This window comes from Dendropsophus ebraccatus, chromosome 4, assembly GCF_027789765.1.
Source record: "Dendropsophus ebraccatus isolate aDenEbr1 chromosome 4, aDenEbr1.pat, whole genome shotgun sequence".
NCBI lineage: Eukaryota > Metazoa > Chordata > Amphibia > Anura > Hylidae > Dendropsophus > Dendropsophus ebraccatus.
This window is the reverse complement of record NC_091457.1, coordinates 7,260,181-7,277,830: the sequence shown is the minus strand read 5'-3', so window position 1 is coordinate 7,277,830 and position 17,650 is coordinate 7,260,181. Positions and strand designations below refer to the sequence as shown.

General features: G+C 45.0%; 1 protein-coding gene across 1 annotated transcript in view; it reads right to left on the bottom strand.

The window, feature by feature from the left end:
- Positions 1 to 1,537: 1,537 nt before the first annotated feature.
- The window catches only part of PARVA (parvin alpha), a 34,292-nt gene continuing 18,179 nt past the window's right edge, over positions 1,538 to 17,650 (bottom strand). The window contains exons 2-13 of the mRNA XM_069965070.1: positions 16,471 to 16,560; positions 16,301 to 16,371; positions 15,133 to 15,235; positions 13,704 to 13,844; positions 12,387 to 12,502; positions 11,017 to 11,075; positions 10,401 to 10,420; positions 9,946 to 10,007; positions 9,283 to 9,351; positions 8,872 to 8,973; positions 6,388 to 6,460; positions 1,538 to 6,307 (exon numbers count right to left, since the gene is read on the bottom strand). Of these exons, the coding sequence (XP_069821171.1) occupies positions 6,231 to 6,307; positions 6,388 to 6,460; positions 8,872 to 8,973; positions 9,283 to 9,351; positions 9,946 to 10,007; positions 10,401 to 10,420; positions 11,017 to 11,075; positions 12,387 to 12,502; positions 13,704 to 13,844; positions 15,133 to 15,235; positions 16,301 to 16,371; positions 16,471 to 16,560 (983 nt within the window). The 3' untranslated portion in view covers positions 1,538 to 6,230. The remainder of the gene's footprint in view (positions 6,308 to 6,387; positions 6,461 to 8,871; positions 8,974 to 9,282; positions 9,352 to 9,945; positions 10,008 to 10,400; positions 10,421 to 11,016; positions 11,076 to 12,386; positions 12,503 to 13,703; positions 13,845 to 15,132; positions 15,236 to 16,300; positions 16,372 to 16,470; positions 16,561 to 17,650) is intronic.

Here is a 17,650-nt window from a genome sequence, read left to right as displayed (position 1 = left end):
GCTGGTAACATGCAGCACAGACATTATGGCATGCGTTGCTGCAGCAAGCACCGGTAATGCACTTTGTTTTTCTGTGCTTTACCTGGAATTGCTGCAAAACCCGGGCAATTAGCTGTACACTGCATGAAATTTTGCAATGTGTGAACCCGGTCCAACTATCCCCATGCCTGCATCAGAGCAGGACAGATGTAACCAGGGATGCCTCCATTGACTGGCAGAACAGAATGCAGTTGTAGGTGTAAGGAGCTATGGCCATGGATCATGTAGGGATGAGTGTGGGCATCACCCCGGCCCCTGCTACAGTAGCCATGCGCCAATCACCCAGACACCAGACGTCTGCGCCATGCGGCGGCTCCACTTTTATGAGGCTGCATTTACTTTCCTGCCACTCATCTCACCTTCCTGCAATGATTAATATAGCGCTAATCTATCTTCCTGCGCACAGTCACCAAGTAAGGAATTAAAGTTGTGGATTTTGGCGCGCTTTCAGGATTCTTCCGCTGGATTTGGCCTCGGATCAGGTTTCATAAACTCCACATGAAGACATGGAATTTGTGCACATTTTTCTTCCTGGCGTCTAAGATGCCAACTATATCCACCATCCCCTGCGGGGGGCAGCACTGTTCTCGTGTGGAGGTCACAAACTAACACATCCCTCTAAGTCTATAGCTAAACAAACACTCGTCCTGGCTGGGTCCTAGACAGATGGCCTCAGCTCACAGAGGATTTCCGAGATTGATTTCGAGTAAACTAGAGGGACTAGTTTTCATTCACTCAAAGCAAGCAGATATTTTGACAGAAACTCATTTAAAGGGGTACTTCAGCAAATTATTTTTTCTTTCGAATTAACTAGTATCAGAAAGTGTCTGATTTGTAATTTATTTCTATTAAAAAATCTCCAGTGTTCCAGTACTTATCAGCTTCTGTATGACCTGCAAGAAGTGGTGTATTCTCTCCAGTCTGATACAGTGCTCTCTGCTGCCACCTCTGTCCATGTCAGGAACTGTCTAGAGCAGCAGCAAATAGAAATCCTCTCCTGCTCTGAACAGTTCCTGACATGGACAGAGGTGGCAGCAGAGAGCACTGTGTCAGACTGGAAAGAATACACCACTTCCTGCAGGACATACAGCAGCTGATAAGTACTGGAAAACAAGTAAAAATTACAAAGCTCTGGCACTTTCTGACACCGGTTGATTTGAAAGAAAAAAGTTTTTTGCTGGAGTACTCCTTTAATGTACATTTTCCCTTTAAGTCAGGGACACCTATGGCTCTCCAGCAGTAGAAAAACTACAACTCCCAGCCAAAGCTTTAGTCCTGGCATGATGGGAATTGTAGTTTTGCATCAGATCAGATCGCCGATCAGATTTGGCACGGTAACGCAATGGTTTTGTTAAAAAATACATCTCTCACAATGCAATGAAGCAGAGTGTAATGTTAGATATATTGGATCTGTCGGACAGCAGAACTGTGAATGCAGCTCTGGATGCAACAGGAGCAACAAGACCAGAACATCCTATAGAGTCAGAACTCTGCACAGTCATGAATAAATCTTTTTATTTTTAGTGAAAAAGCATATCATGTGATACATCGAGGTACAAATATAATTTTCTTCATTTTACGTACAGCAACATAAAAATATAAATCGCGAGGCAGAATACAAAAGAATGACATGTGCACGGTGGCAGCGCTTCAGTGCGAAGTTGGCCATTATAGAACATGATCCACTGCATGACATATATATATCTATATACTCTCATCTGTTCTGTTAGACAAAATAAAGGATCTATCATTTCTCATGACTTTTCTCAGTTGCAATACCATCTGTTACCACTTTACTTGCTGTTGCTAGTTTTCCCATAGACACCAATGCAATAGCGCCCCCAGCAAGGGATCTAATACAGATAATGTAAAACTTTTTTTTTTTTTCTTATAGTGGAATAACTTTAAAGACGATCATTCTACACAACTGAGATGTGTCCTGTTAAACAGCAAAAAGAACATATAGCAACCTAATATACAAAAATAGATGCTACTACACCATTAGGATCCAACATGCTATGCAGTGTAGATCAATGTTTCCTAACCTGTTGCTTTCCAGCTGTTGCAAAACTACAATTCCCAGCATGGCCTGAGTTGTAGTTTTACAACAGCTGGAGAGCCACAGGTTGGAGAACACTGCGGTCCAATAACCCCACCATGCACCTTCCATGTCTACTAAGTGCACTTTGTATTACTCGTTTTAGTAGTTTTGCATTATAACTTATCCTTCCACATTGTGAGTACAATAACCAATAATCATGCTACGCAGCGGAAAGCAAAAAAGCCGCAGAAATACTAAACTGGAATAAAGCAATAAGACTTATACAAAGGTAGTGATTAGTGAATGGTGTCCTGTTTGTATAGCATTTTAGCTTTTATTATAGCGTGCCATAAGATTCTGCCATACGCTGTTATAGGGAACCATATAGAAAGTGGCCAAAAATTAGTATTTGCAAAAAAAATAATAATATATATCTACATATATATCTATATATATATCTATATATATCTATATATATATCTATATATATATATATATATATATATATATTCCCTTTACTTTTCTGGTCTGTATAACGTGGTAAATTCTTGGTCCATATTTGGCCACTGTCTTAGCAAAAATGACTAGTGACTTGATTAAAGTCGATAGTATCATCTATCGACAACTATTGTACCCATGGCTAACTTTAAAGGATTCTCGAGAATTAGAAAAACAAAGCCGCTTTCTTCCAGAAACAGCGCCACTTTTGTCCTCAGTTTGGTATTGCAGCTCAGTTCTATTGAAGTGAATGGAGTGGAGATGTAATACCACACACAACCTGAGGACAGGGTTGGCGCTGTTTTTGGAGGAAAGGAGGCATGTTTTTTGTATTGTGTCTAGTTTAAAAAAATAGCGGTCCACGACCCATAGATTAAAATAGTCACTAACCTTTCAATAAACGTTTCGTAAAAAAATACTGTAAGTGCATAAGAATTTTTTTAAAGGGGTATTCCACGCAAACATAACTTTTGATATGTTGCTGCTCATGGTGAGACTAACAATTCCTCCCATACTCGTTATTATCTATTCAGTCTCCTTCCCCCAGTTCTGAGCATCTGCTTTCTGCTGAAGACACAAAAATCTGTGTGTGAGCTTTTCTCTGTCTCCACCTTCTCTCCCTTCCCTTCTGAGACAGCTGATTTAAACAAGTCCCTGGCAGGCTGTATCTGCAACATTGTAGCTTCTTTGTAATGCTGTGAGGATTATTCTAAGGACAAGTTGTGGATGAATCCACTGTGATTATCCCTCCCGGTATTACAAAAACTACAAATCTTCAATCATATTGATACATGACACCGGGAGAACGTCCACATCCATATTCTCCATGCATTACGCAGCGAAGGAATAAGCTCTTAGTGTTGTATCTTGCACCAGTGCTGGACATCCTCAGCACTGCTCTATAATCACTTACATGCTGCCCATAAAAGACTATAGAGAAAGGAGAAAGAAGGGAACTGCGGAGAGGTAGATAAAAAGTCTATGTGTTATATCACTCTCCAGGACCAGATTCACGGCTTACACTGCACAGTACTGCTCTATAATGTCCTCCATTCTAAAGCTTTGGCTGTCCAAGCATGATGGGAGTTGCAGTATTACAACAGCTAGAGAGTCAAGGTTCCCTACCACTGCGCTAGTTAGTGTCATATTTTATCCCAGTGTTGGATTAACAGCTTACACTGCTCTGTACTGCTCTATAACGTCCTCCATGCTGCTGCTGCTTCTGAGGGTTTGCTATAAAGACACAGGGAAGCAGGATCTCCTTCTGTGTGTGTAGTGTATGGGAGCAGCTAGTCTCTGAGCGTCACGGATGGAGCCTGTAGAGGAGAAAACTGCTGAAAATGCCATATACAATGTACAGTGCTGCTCCTTATGTGCACACAGAAAAGTTAGTGCTCCACCATAAGAAAATCTAGCCATCTGGTAAAAGAGAACCCCCAATGGGAACAAATTTTTCCTGTCAAAGACAAAGCCCTCTTTTTTTTTTAGTGTTTTTTATGTCCTATATGAAAGACTATGTAAATAAATATTAGCTTATCAAAGCATTTCCCCGCCGAGCCTCGACGTTACGTACGACCATCATAGGGAATAACAGGTGTAAAATCAATACATGTCAGCTGTCAGGCGGATGGCGGACGTGCGTTATCACAATAGGCGATGATATGACCGACCTTCTGGCGTGTTTATATGTGTCGCCTCATGACTTACAATGGATCCTCATGATATCATAGCCGCCTGATATTAGAAGGAAACCCCTGACACAATGGGCCGTGCGCTGTGCGGCGGCGGTGACGGATTAGCGGCACGCCGAGCGCTCCTCGTGTATACGTTACAACCTCTTCATTTTCCCAGCAGGTAAATTACAGGCCCGCCGCTCTTATTCATTAGAGGAAATTTGCAAAAGCCATAAATTATGTGTTAAATGAGTGGAGACCGGGACGTTCTCGAGGAAATTAACGCTGCTAGACGCCGACGAGGAGGTTTTTTTTCTCTACAAAACAATAAAAACTGAGACCTGGTCCATTAGTGCATTGTTTTCTAGGCAGTTGTATCGGTCTCGGTTTTGCTATTGTGATTTGGAATGATCCTGTTTTAAGGGGGGGGGGGGGGCAATATTAAAATTCATATATTAATAACATAAGAAAAAATAACAGATGGTAGAAAAGATACTATGTATCTATTTTGCACGTTTTACAGGCATAGTATAAACTATATTGTAGATTGTATGTCATCATGTTCTTAGTTTGGTAACGCATTGTTGTTAAAGGGAGCCTGTCACCGTGAAAATGTAGTCCGATCTATAGACATCATGTTATAGAGCAGGAGAAGCTGAGCAGATTGATGTATCACTTTATGGAAAAAATTCTCTGCATAAGTTAAAATTTATTGATTAAAATCTCTGGCGAAGTCCAGGGGGCGGAGTCAATCGTGAGAATGCGCTGAATTTCTGAGCCCAAAATGATATTTTTCCCACAACATTATATATCAATCCATTCAGCTCGTCCTGCTCTATCAAATCAGAGCACTTGTTTAACATGACGGAATCCCTTTAAGAAACATTTATTACTACTACATCCCTTTAAGAAACATTCTTTACTACTTCGGTTCCTATTATAGCTATATCTATCTTGACAGATTATAGTTGAGCCTACAAAAACATGTAAGAATGAAGAACATTTCATTTCAAAGACCCAATAAATTTCAATGACCCAGGTAGCTTAGAAAACAAAGTATTCGCTCATGATGCATCATAGTAGTGTATACAAAAGGGCATTGAGTAAAAGCACCCCTAGAAAACGGGGTGTCCAAGATTAGAAAAACATAGGTGTTTCCCTTCAGAAATAGCGCCACTGGTGTCCTCAGGTCGGGTCCGGTATTGCAGCTTAGTTTTATTAAAGTTAATTGAGCCATGTAATGTAATACCACACATAACCTAAGGACAGGGGTGGCGCTATTTTGGAAGAAAACAGCTATATTTTTCTAATCTTAACCCTTTTAAAGAGTTTCCGCATTTTTTTTGCCTCAGAATGCTGAGTGACAACCCCTATGGCTGCAAAAACAGCTCTCAGGAGGGTTGTCACGCATCTTTCCTAGACTCCTGAATGTCAGAACAGTCTGTACGTGCAGATATAAGGATGTGGAGGTTTTTTTTAACTTAATAACTAAGAAAAAAATGACCATTCAGGGGCCTGGAAAAGTTGGGTGATAACCCAGCACTAACCCATATCATGGTGGTAACTAACTTTCTGAGCATCAGATATAACTAGGATACAGTTGAGCAGAGTTTTTAAGATATTGGAAGGAAATTTGAACTAAGGGTGGAGATGCCCTTTAAATGGTGGGCGGAGTCTAAAAACGAAAGAACCAAAAGGCAGCAAATACTGAATAAAGTTAAACTATGGCCGATGTACTTGTCCTGTGTATGATGGAAATTACTATGGGGGGTGTTATATAAGGGGGGGGGGGGGTTGCATTAGGGGGGGTTACCTATGGGGGGGTTGCCTGGATCGTGGTCCCAGCTGAACCAAATACTACAAATAATCCTGAAATGTATAAAATGTTCCCTTTTTCTCAGCATTAAATAAAGCCAGTAATGGTTGTGAAGCTGTACAGGCTCGTGCTCCGGGCGTCTTCCTTGGACCGCGGCGTTACGTTACTCCACGCTGCGATATTTGGTGAACAGGTTGTACAGGACCCGCAGGGTGGACTTCAGGTCACAGTTCACAATGTCTGAGGGTGAAACAGAACATCACAGGCTCAGAAGCCGTAATAATGGCGGAACGGCACAATAACACAATGACGCCACTCACCTTCCGGCCGTGGCTTCGGCTTCTCTAGGCCGCCATCTTGCATGAGCTCAAATGCAAAGGATACGTTCAGGACCTAGGGAGAAAGTAAATGGACATGGAGGCCATGGATCATAGACACAAAGCAGCACAGAGTATTTCAGTAGGGTAGTGTGCTGATCCTGTGGAAGGTCATAGACTGAGAGGGATAGAGAAAAAGGAGCAGGATCCTGCCCAGGAGTGCAGAGTGTTTCAGGAGAGGAGCGTGCTGACCTGAGTCTGGAGTCACCTAAGGTTTCCACAATGGCAAATAATGGGGGGGGAAGGTTTGGAATATCCCACAGGTGTTGGGTGGGGGCAGAGGAGTCTGGAAGAGGGGACAGAGGAGTCTGGATGGGGGACAGGAATCTGGAGAAGGGGGTAAATGGGGGTCTGGCGGAGGTGGGCCAAGAGGGGTCTGGAGGAGGGGACACAGGATTCTGGAGGAGGACAGAAGAGTCTGGAGAAGGGGAGACAGAGGAGTCTGGAGGAGGGGACAGAAGAGTCTGGAGAAGGGGGGGGGCAGAGAGGTCTGGGGTTGGGGGACAGAGAGGTCTGGGGTTGGGGGGCAGAGAGGTCTGGGGTTGGGGGGCAGAGAGGTCTGGGGTTGGGGGGCAGAGAGGTCTGGGGTTGGGGGGCAGAGGGGTCTGGGGTTGGGGGGCAGAGAGGTCTGGGGTTGGGGGGCAGAGAGGTCTGGGGTTGAGGGGCAGAGAGGTCTGGGGTTGGAGGGCAGAGAGGTCTGGGGTTGGGGGACAGAGAGGTCTGGGGTTGGGGGGCAGAGAGGTCTGTGGTTGAAGAGCAGAGAGGTCTGGGGTTGGGGGACAGAGAGGTCTCGACTTAGTGGGCAGAGAGGTCTGGGTTTGGAGGGCAGAGAGGTCTCGGGTTAGTGGGCAGAGATGTCTGGGTTTGGAGGGCAGAGAGGTCTGGGTTTGGGGGACAGAGAGGTCTGGGGTTGGGGGGCAGAGAGGTCTGGGGTTGGAGGGCAGAGAGGTCTGGTGTTGGGGGACAGAGAGGTCTGGGGTTGGAGGGCAGAGTGGTCTGGGGTTGGAGGGCAGAGAGGTCTGGGGTTGGAGGGCAGAGAGGTCTGGGGTTGGGGGGCAGAGTGGTCTGGGGTTGGAGGGCAGAGAGGTCTGGGGTTGGAGGGCAGAGAGGTCTGGGGTTGGAGGGCAGAGAGGTCTGGGGTTGGAGGGCAGAGAGGTCTGGGGTTGGGGGACAGAGAGGTCTGGGGTTGGAGGGCAGAGAGTTCTCGGGTTAGAGGGCAGAGAGGTCTGGGATTGGAGGGCAGAGAGGTCTGGGGTTGGAGGGCAGAGAGTTCTCGGGTTAGAGGGCAGAGAGGTCTGGGATTGGAGGGCAGAGAGGTCTGGGGTTGGGGGGCAGAGAGGTCTGTGGTTGAAGGGCAGAGAGGTCTGGGGTTGGAGGGCAGAGAGGTCTGGGGTTGGGGGGCAGAGAGGTCTGGGGTTGGGGGGGCAGAGAGGTCTGGGGTTGGGGGGCAGAGAGGTCTGGGGTTGGGGGGCAGAGAGGTCTGGGGTTGGGGGGCAGAGAGGTCTGGGGTTGGGGGGCAGAGAGGTCTGGGGTTGGGGGGCAGAGAGGTCTGGGTTTGGAGGGCAGAGAGGTCTGGGGTTGGGGGACAGAGAGGTCTGGGGTTGAAGGGCAGAGAGGTCTGGGGTTGGGGGACAGAGAGGTCTCGGGTTAGTGGGCAGAGATGTCTGGGTTTGGAGGGCAGAGAGGTCTGGGTTTGGGGGACAGAGAGGTCTGGGGTTGGAGGGCAGAGAGGTCTGGGGTTGGAGGGCAGAGAGGTCTGGGGTTGGAGGGCAGAGAGGTCTGGGGTTGGAGGGCAGAGAGGTCTGGGGTTGGAGGGCAGAGAGGTCTGGGGTTGGAGGGCAGAGAGGTCTGGGGTTGGAGGGCAGAGAGGTCTGGGGTTGGGGGACAGAGAGGTCTGGGGTTGGAGGGCAGAGAGGTCTGGGGTTGGGGGGCAGAGAGCTCTGGGGTTGGAGGGCAGAGAGCTCTCGGGTTAGAGGGCAGAGAGGTCTGGGATTGGAGGGCAGAGAGGTCTGGGGTTGGAGGGCAGAGAGTTCTCGGGTTAGAGGGCAGAGAGGTCTGGGATTGGAGGGCAGAGAGGTCTGGGGTTGAAGGGCAGAGAGGTCTGGGGTTGGAGGGCAGAGAGGTCTGGGGTTGGGGGCAGAGAGGTCTGGGGTTGGAGGGCAGAGAGGTCTGGGGTTGGAGGGCAGAGAGGTCTGGAATGGTGTGAACATGTATATGAGGAGAATAGCTGTCAGCCAAACATGAGATTGACACCTGTATGTAGTGTAGAAGCACAGAGTATTTCAGGAGAGGAGTGCTCTGCTCTTGTAGGGTGCAGTGACTTTGAGTATGATACTGGCCACAGCAGCACAGAGCACTTAAGGAGGGGTGCGCATATTGTGACACGCCAGGACTTACACATTATATATATATATATTACAGGATTACCTTTTGCTCAAAGCTGTCCGGCGTCAGGAAAAAGTTGTAGAGGGGCACAAAGTATCCTTCCAGGAGCCCCATCAGTAGCACCAGATAGACGCCATCTGCAAACTACACAGACGCCACAATTACGGATGGATCCGCCATAAGAGAAGTCACATGGTAACATAAACCTTCTTTTGTGCATGCTGCCTGCAGTGTAAACAGAGGCTTTCCAGAGTCTTCTATTACCTCTATTGTTCTGACTGTTACAATGTAGTTCTTTCCTATGTGTACATTGTATCTAGTACAGATGACAGGAGAACCAGTACTTCTATGTGATCCCCTATACTTTACACTGCTGGTGATGTCAACACAACCAGACATTAACATTCAATAAGTTATAAAATTTACTTTTAAGTTAACCCTCCGATGTCCTACCTGCGTCTCCAGCTCCGTCACTTCCAGGTTTAGCTTATTCAGGTGTTTATTAACAAAAGTTATCAAAGTCTAAAAGTTTGAAAAGAAACAACGATGAATCATTCAGAGCAATGAGATCCAACAACACTGCAGCGACACTACAACTCCCAGCATTTCCCAACACCTGTTGATGTTACTGATGCCATAAGAGCATGTGACTTCAATGAGTTATTAAAGAGGAACTCCAGAGAAGAAAAATTGGAGTCAGAAAGTTATACAGATTTGTAATTTACTTCTATTTAAAAATCTCCAGTCTTCCAGTACTTATCAGCTGTTGTATGTCCTGCAGGAAGTGGTGTATTCTCTCCAGTCTGACACAGTGTTCTCTGCTGCCACCTCTGTCCATGTCAGGAACTGTCCAGAGCAGGAGAGGTTTTCTATGGGGATTTGCTGCTGCTCTGGACAGTTCCTGACATGGACAGAGGTGGCAGCAGAGAGCACTGTGTCAGACTGGAAAGAATACACTACTTCCTGCAGGACATACAGCAGCTGATAAGTACTGGAAGGCTGGAGATTTTTACATAGAATTAAATTACAAATATGTATAATTTTCTGTCACCAGTTGATTTGGTAAAAAAGAATCTTAAAAGAGCCCTGCCCCCTTCTATACATTGTATAACTCACCTTTTTCACCACATTAAGTTTATCAGGTGCGTGGTCAAAGAGCGTATCAAAGGCGTCTCTCTCTATAGGAAACAGAAAGTCAGAAACAGAGGAATTGGAGAATCTCTGATTACAATTAGAGACGAGGGAACCTGGAGCATACTGGAGTCCACCTGAACCTGATTGTTCGGCATTTGATTAGCGGTGGCTGCTGAAGTTGGATAAAGCCCTAAGGCTATGTGGAAATGATGGATATAGTCATTGGCTGTATCCATGTTTTCCAGACAACCTTAGGGCTTTATCCAAGTTCAGCAGCCACCGCTAATCAAATGCTGAACGACTGGGTTCGGATGGACTCAAGCATGCTCCAGGTTCGCTCATCTCTAGTTACAATGTATCAGGTGTTTGGAATATTTACAAATAATCTGTGTAATGTTTAGATACAATGAGAAATTACAAGAAAATATTTAACTCACCGTGTCTTCCTGATAATGCCCTGAGGAAAGAACAATAGGAGAATCCACATTATCTATAAAGAACGTCCACATAATAGTACACGATCAGTAATGTATGTACACAGTGACCCCACCAGAAGAATAGTGAGTGCAGCTCTGGAGTATAATACAGGATGTAACTCAGGATCAGTAATGTACATGTACACAGTGACCCCACCAGCAGAATAGTGAGTGCAGCTCTGGGGTATAATACAGGATGTAACTCAGGATCAGTAATGTACATGTACACAGTGACCCCACCAGCAGAATAGTGAGTGCAGCTCTGGAGTATAATACAGGATGTAACTCAGGATCAGTAATGTACATGTACACAGTGACCCCACCAGCAGAATAGTGAGTGCAGCTCTGGGGTATAATACAGGATGTAACTCAGGATCAGTAATGTCATGTATGTACACAGTGACCCCACCAGCAGAATAGTGATTGCAGCTCTGGGGTATAATACAGGATCAGCAATGTAATGTATGTATAAGCCGCTATGTATTCCCAGTTGTGCCCATGGTCCTGTCTGACATCAGTAATGTTCCTTACACACGTTTGTTCTGCATTAGGATCAGTAGACATGTGTGTTACGTACTCGGTGTCACCGGTGATTTCCTCCTGGATCTGGCGGGATTGCAGCATACCATCCAGCTTCTGTAACAGAAGGAACAGAACATAGGAAGCAGAACTGATCCACATAGATGAATCCCCCTGCCATATGGAACCTCGGCGTCTCTCTAGAACAATGATCAGACATTGCTGATCACATGGAGCAGGATTGTTTCTCCAATTGTCACAATCATCTGAATAGACGCAAGTACTGTAAAAAGACACTCAATGAAAAGTTCTCCCTATACCTAGAATGGGGGATACGTATCTGATGAGTGGGGGTCCGACTGCTCGACTCGGTTATGTCCAGAAATCCCATAGACGGAAAATGGGGCCTCCATTCTCATGATCAATGGGAAACCAGCCGACGAGGGCAGCTAGGAGGGAGATGGGGGAGAGGGTGGTCTCCACATTTACCCTTATGTAAAAGGGGACTCTGCCTAAAATCTTTTTCTGTCAAATCAACTGGTGTCAGAAAGTTATATCGATTTTTAATTTACTTCCATTTACAAATCTCCATTCTTCCAGTACTTATCAGCTGCTGTATGTCCTTCAGGAAAAGGTGTATTCTCTCCAGTGTGACACAGTGGTCTCTGCTGCCACCTCTGTCCATGTCAGGAACTGTCCAGAGCAGCAGCAAATCCCCATAGAAAACCTCTCCTGCTCTGGACAGTTCCTGACATGGACAGAAGTGGCAGCAGAGAGCACTGTGTCAGACTGGAGAGAATACGCCACTTCCTGCAGGACATACAGCAGCTGATAGGTACTGGAAGACTGGAGATTTTTAAATAGAATTAATTTACAAATTTTTATAACTTTCTGAAACCAGTTGATTTGAAAGAAGACGATTTTTCGCCAGAGTTCCCCTTTAAGTGGGAGCAGTGATAAATGTTAGCAAGACCCACCCTGCCCTGAGTCTTTTTTTTCTTTAAAATGTACATTTTTTCTACAGTATCTGGAAACACGGCCTGCCGGCCTCCCATCCCCCCCTCTTATACTTTGTAGTAAATTGAATTAGCCCCATAATGTGTCCTGCGAGTCATTATCCATATGGCAGCACTTTATTATGTGTCAGAAAGGTTTACATAGTGCCCATTATCGGGGGTAATCTGCTTTAGAGCAGTGATATGGTGGGGGAGGAGGGGACGCACAATGCACACGCCTGGGACGTCACAGGGGGCACCACAATGGATACGTCTGAGCCATCCGATACAGTTAGCAGTAAGCTCAGTGCCAGTCTGCACCCAGTAAAGCAGGGACATATATGTAGTGTGCAAGTAAGGAAAATTGCTATAAACACACAGGATATTACAGTCTGATGTCGGCGACCACGCGGTTGTATCACATTGTGCCTACCTGGACCACGACCACCTGTATCGACACGTGATCAGGAAGCCTGATAGGGGCTCGGAAATACTGAGATAAGGCAACCAAAAGATGGAGGATGGCCACCACAGACTTGGCATGGACAGCTGCAATATAAGGAAATATAGGAGGTTACTGGTATACAAGAATGTTATATATATACCTTACTATATGGGTGCAGTATAACTTCCTATGCACATATATCTATACATGGACACATTTAAAGGAGATGCATAGGATTAGAAAAACATAGCAGCTTTTTTTTTTTTTTTTTAAAAACAGCGCCACTCCTGTCTGCTGGTTGAGTGGGGTATTACAGATCAGCCCCATTCTCTACAATTGATGAAATCTGCAATGTCAGAAGACACGACCCATTGGTGGCGCTATACGGGGCACATGTACGGTTGCAGAATTTTTTAACTCCTCTAATGCACCCAAAAATTAAGCAACTATATATATGTATATATAAAAGTTTGCTTCATGTATATGCAGCTCCTATGCAGACCTATGTGTCTCCAAGGTTACAGACTACAAACAGAATCTGTGTAGTCTGATCCTGCTGACGGATGGGAGGGAGCAACACATAACTGCCACATCTGACTACACAGATTGTGTTTGTAGTCTGTTACCATGGAGACACATAATCCCGCACCGGAGCTGTGGAAATTATTTACTAAATTGTTTAAAGGGGTACTTTGACAATTTTTTTTTAAATGAGCTGGTATCAGAAAGTTACGTAGATTTGTAATATACATTTATTTAAAAAATCTCCAGTCTTCCAGTACTTATCAGCTGATGTATGTCCTGCAGGATGTGGTGTATTCTTTCCAGTCTGACACAGTGCTCTCTGCTGCCACCTCTGTCCATGTCAGGAACTGTCCAGAGCAGCAGCAAATCCCCATAGAAAACCTCTCCTGCTCTGGACAGTTCCTAACATGGACAGAGGTGGCAGCAGAGAGCACTGTGTCAGACTGGAGAGAATACACCACTTCCTGCAGGACATACAGTAGCTGATAAGTACTGGAAGACTGGAATTCTTTTAATAGATGTAAACTATAATTCTCTATTACTTTCTTACACCAGTTGATTTGAAAAAAATGCAGACGTTCCCCTTTAATTCTTCGCAAACCTCTAGATGCCCTTCACTTCTAGCTGCTGCTATGTGTTTGCTCCTGTATAGCGGGCGGAGAGGGACGGCAGCAGACGAGCAGCCTGTATCCCCGTATCCGCTATCGATATGTTGTAGCACTTGGTAAAGTGCTTTTCATTAAGGTGAAATGTCTGCGAGGAGATGGAGCCGGGACTCACAGTCCACATTCCACTTAATGTTCCTGGGAGGAAGTTTCAGGGTCTCATTGATCTTCTCCAAGACGGTCTGCAGCTTCTGCTTCTGAGCGATCTCGGACTGGGTGACTTCTGCCACGTTCAGCTTCTCGCCCTCCAGCTTCTCTGCATTCAAAGACAAGAAGAGAGTGAAGAGCTATGGCGGGGAAAGGCATCGATCGCAGCACTTAGAGGGGTGTTCATCCTGAGCTGCCTGCTTCATGAGTATGAAATCAATACTGACACTGACACAGGCAGAGGAGAAGAGGAGCTGCATACAGCACTCTGCAGGTGAAGGCTGCAGCAGCTTCCTATGCAATGTGTGTAATAATAATAATAATTATAATATAGTAACTATAATAGACAGAAATCTATACATCTGTATATTACAGGCAATGGGAGTGATGCTGCCCGATGCAGAGTGAGTGCGGCTGGAGGACACAGAGATGAAAGCCGGAGGAGAGGACAGCGGGAGACGCTGAGAGCTGCAGGGATATTACATATTACATAGGAAATCAATGAGACTCAGATAAAACACAGAAAGGGTCACAGGTAATAACAGCGGCTGCAGAGGAGGAGGAGGATGGAGCGGAGGTCACCGGGAGGTCATAGCGCCAACAGTGTCAGGAGAGACGTCACCCAGAATATAGAGGAGATACTGTATAATATACTGACACCAGGTATATAATGTATAATGTACTGACACCAGGTATATAATGTACTGACAACAGGTATATATATATAATGTACTGACACCAGGTATATAATGTACTGACACCAGGTATATATATATATAATGTACTGACACCAGGTATATAATGTATAATGTACTGACACCAGGTATATAATGTATAATGTACTGACACCAGGTATATATATATATAATGTACTGACACCAGGTATATATATATAATGTACTGACACCAGGTATATAATGTACTGACACCAGGTATATATATATATATATATATATATAATGTACTGACACCAGGTATATATATATATATATATATATATATATATATATATATATAATGTACTGACACCAGGTATATAATGTATAATGTACTGACACCAGGTATATAATGTATAATGTACTGACACCAGGTATATAATGTATAATGTACTGACACCAGGTATATATATATAATGTACTGACACCAGGTATATATATATATATATATAATGTACTGACACCAGGTATATAATGTATAATGTACTGACACCAGGTATATATATAATGTACTGACACCAGGTATATAATGTATAATGTACTGACACCAGGTATATATATAATGTACTGACACCAGGTATATAATGTATAATGTACTGACACCAGGTATATATATATATATATATATATATATATATATATATATATATATAATGTACTGACACCAGGTCTGTTTCTTACCAAAGAGTTTCTGCAGCACCTGGCCGTCATAGAGATCCTCGGAGAGGTCCTTGACGATGATCCTCTCCCCCACCAGCACATCATTAATCCAGTCAATCAGGACCTGGCGGACAGACAGGGGGCGCACACATTAGCGGCCTCGTGTCATGGAGAACACCGGGGAAACAGAACGGAGTCAGAGACAGGATGATTGCTGCCACACTGCTTACTCCTCCGCCCCCAAGAATGGCGCACTGACCAATCTCTAATACAATGATGATTATTATTATGGCGTGATAAACACGTTACACGGACGCTATTCAGACTGCGCTCCGGGATCACGGGAAGGAACAGCTAAACGGGCACTTAACGGCCGCGCACAAAATTCTCCTGCATTGTGTAGAAATTGGTTAATGCGCAGAACAATACACAGAGACGAGAAACGATTCACATAAAAGCGCCATTGTCTGTGGCCGCCATTGTCTTACCAGCGCTAGTTAGAAGCTACATTATCAGATAATGGGTGAAATGGGACAATACTGGGAGTAGTCGCTGCTGGGAGTTATAGCCACGGGGTCAACGTTGGCTTAAAGGGGAAATCCGGCAACATTTTTTCGTATCGGCTGGTGTTGGAAAGTTATAAAGATTTGTAATTTACTTCTGCTGTATGTCTTGCAGGAAGTGGTGTATTCTCTCCAGTCTTCCAGTACTTATCAGCTGCTGTATGTCCTGCAGGAAGTGGTGTATTCTCTCCAGTCTGACACAGTGCTCTCTGCTGCCACCTCTGTCCATGTCAGGAACTGTCCAGAGCAGCAGCAAATCCCTATAGAAAACCTCTCCTGCTCTGGACAGTTCCTGACATGGACAGAGGTGGCAGCAGAGAGCACTGTGTCAGACTGGAGAGAATACACCACTTCCTGCAGGACATACAGCACCTAATAAGTACTGGAAGACTGGAGGTTTTTCACTAGAAGTAAATTACAAACCTCTTTCACTTTCTGGCACCGATTGATTTGAAAGAAAACATTTTTTGGTGAACAAACCCTTTAATGGAACTAGGCTGCAATACCACACACAACCTGAGACTAGAAGAGGCGCTGTTTCCAGAAGAAGACAGACATGTTTTTCTAATCCTGGATAACCCCTTTAAGTTTTAGTCACATAGCAAAACACAGTCAATAGGCTTTACCTTCATAAGCTCCTGTAGCCGGGGGTCGCTGCGGGAATACGGGTCAATCATAGTCCTCACCTCATTCTCCTCTGTAGGGAAAATATTCCACATAATATATATATAAAACCACATGTTATACCAGTCATAATAAACATGGTGGATATAGCAGGGAGAGGGGGGTCACTCACCCAGCATGGTGTCCTCCGGGTCCAGTTCATATGGGATGGGGTTGAGGGGCAGGTTGATGGCATTGATTCCTTCTTCTTGGAGATCCGACACTGAAAAGAAGAATATGGTTGCCTCAGCACAAGATATAACCAAAACCAATAGCTGCCTGTATCCAGCTCCTATACTGATCTATACGTCTCCATGGTAACAGACTACATCCAAACCCTTTGTAGTCTGATGAAGAACACACTGAAAGGATTAACAAGAAGTAGGTGATGGATGGTCGGTGATCAGATGATCTGGGGTGCTTGCCGTCTGCAGAGGCGCTGGATACTCCAGTCAGTACAAAAAAATCTTATTCATCATGCATCATATTCATGTACTTACTACTGGGGAAGGGGGCACACTGGTGGCACTGGTAAAGAGGGCACTTCCTTTGCCCTTTTGGTTCTGTGGGGGCACTGATAATGGGGTTACTATGTTGGCACTGATAAAGGGGGGAAATGTTATAGCACTAAAGGGGGGCACTGTGGTGGGAATTGATAATGGGCACTGTGGGGCACTGATAATAGTGATACTGTGACGACACTGGTAATGGGTACTGTGGGGACATATAATGGGGCACTGATAATAGTGATACTGTGAGGACACTGGTAATGGGTACTGTGGGGACATATAACGGGGCACTGATAATAGTGATATTGTGACGACACTGGTAATGGGTACTGTGGGGACATATAATGGGGCACTGATAATAGTGATACTGTCATGACATTGGTAATGGGTACTGTGGGGACATATAATGGGGCACTGATAATAGTGATACTGTCATGACATTGGTAATGGGTACTGTGGGGACATATAATGGGGCACTGATAATAGTGATATTGTGACGACACTGGTAATGGGTACTGTGGGGACATATAATGGGGCACTGATAATAGTGATACTGTCATGACATTGGTAATGGGTACAGTGGGGACATATAATGGGGCACTGATAATAGTGATACTGTGAGGACACTGGTAATGGGTACTGTGGGGACATATAATGGGGCACTGATAATAGTGATACTGTCATGACATTGGTAATGGGGGTAAAGAGATAGTTGGGGGGAGAACAATCCGGATGCTTGGCAGATGAGTTTTCCATTAGTTTGGATGTAGCTGGGCAGGTTATTAGTGCGGCAGATCTCCTGAT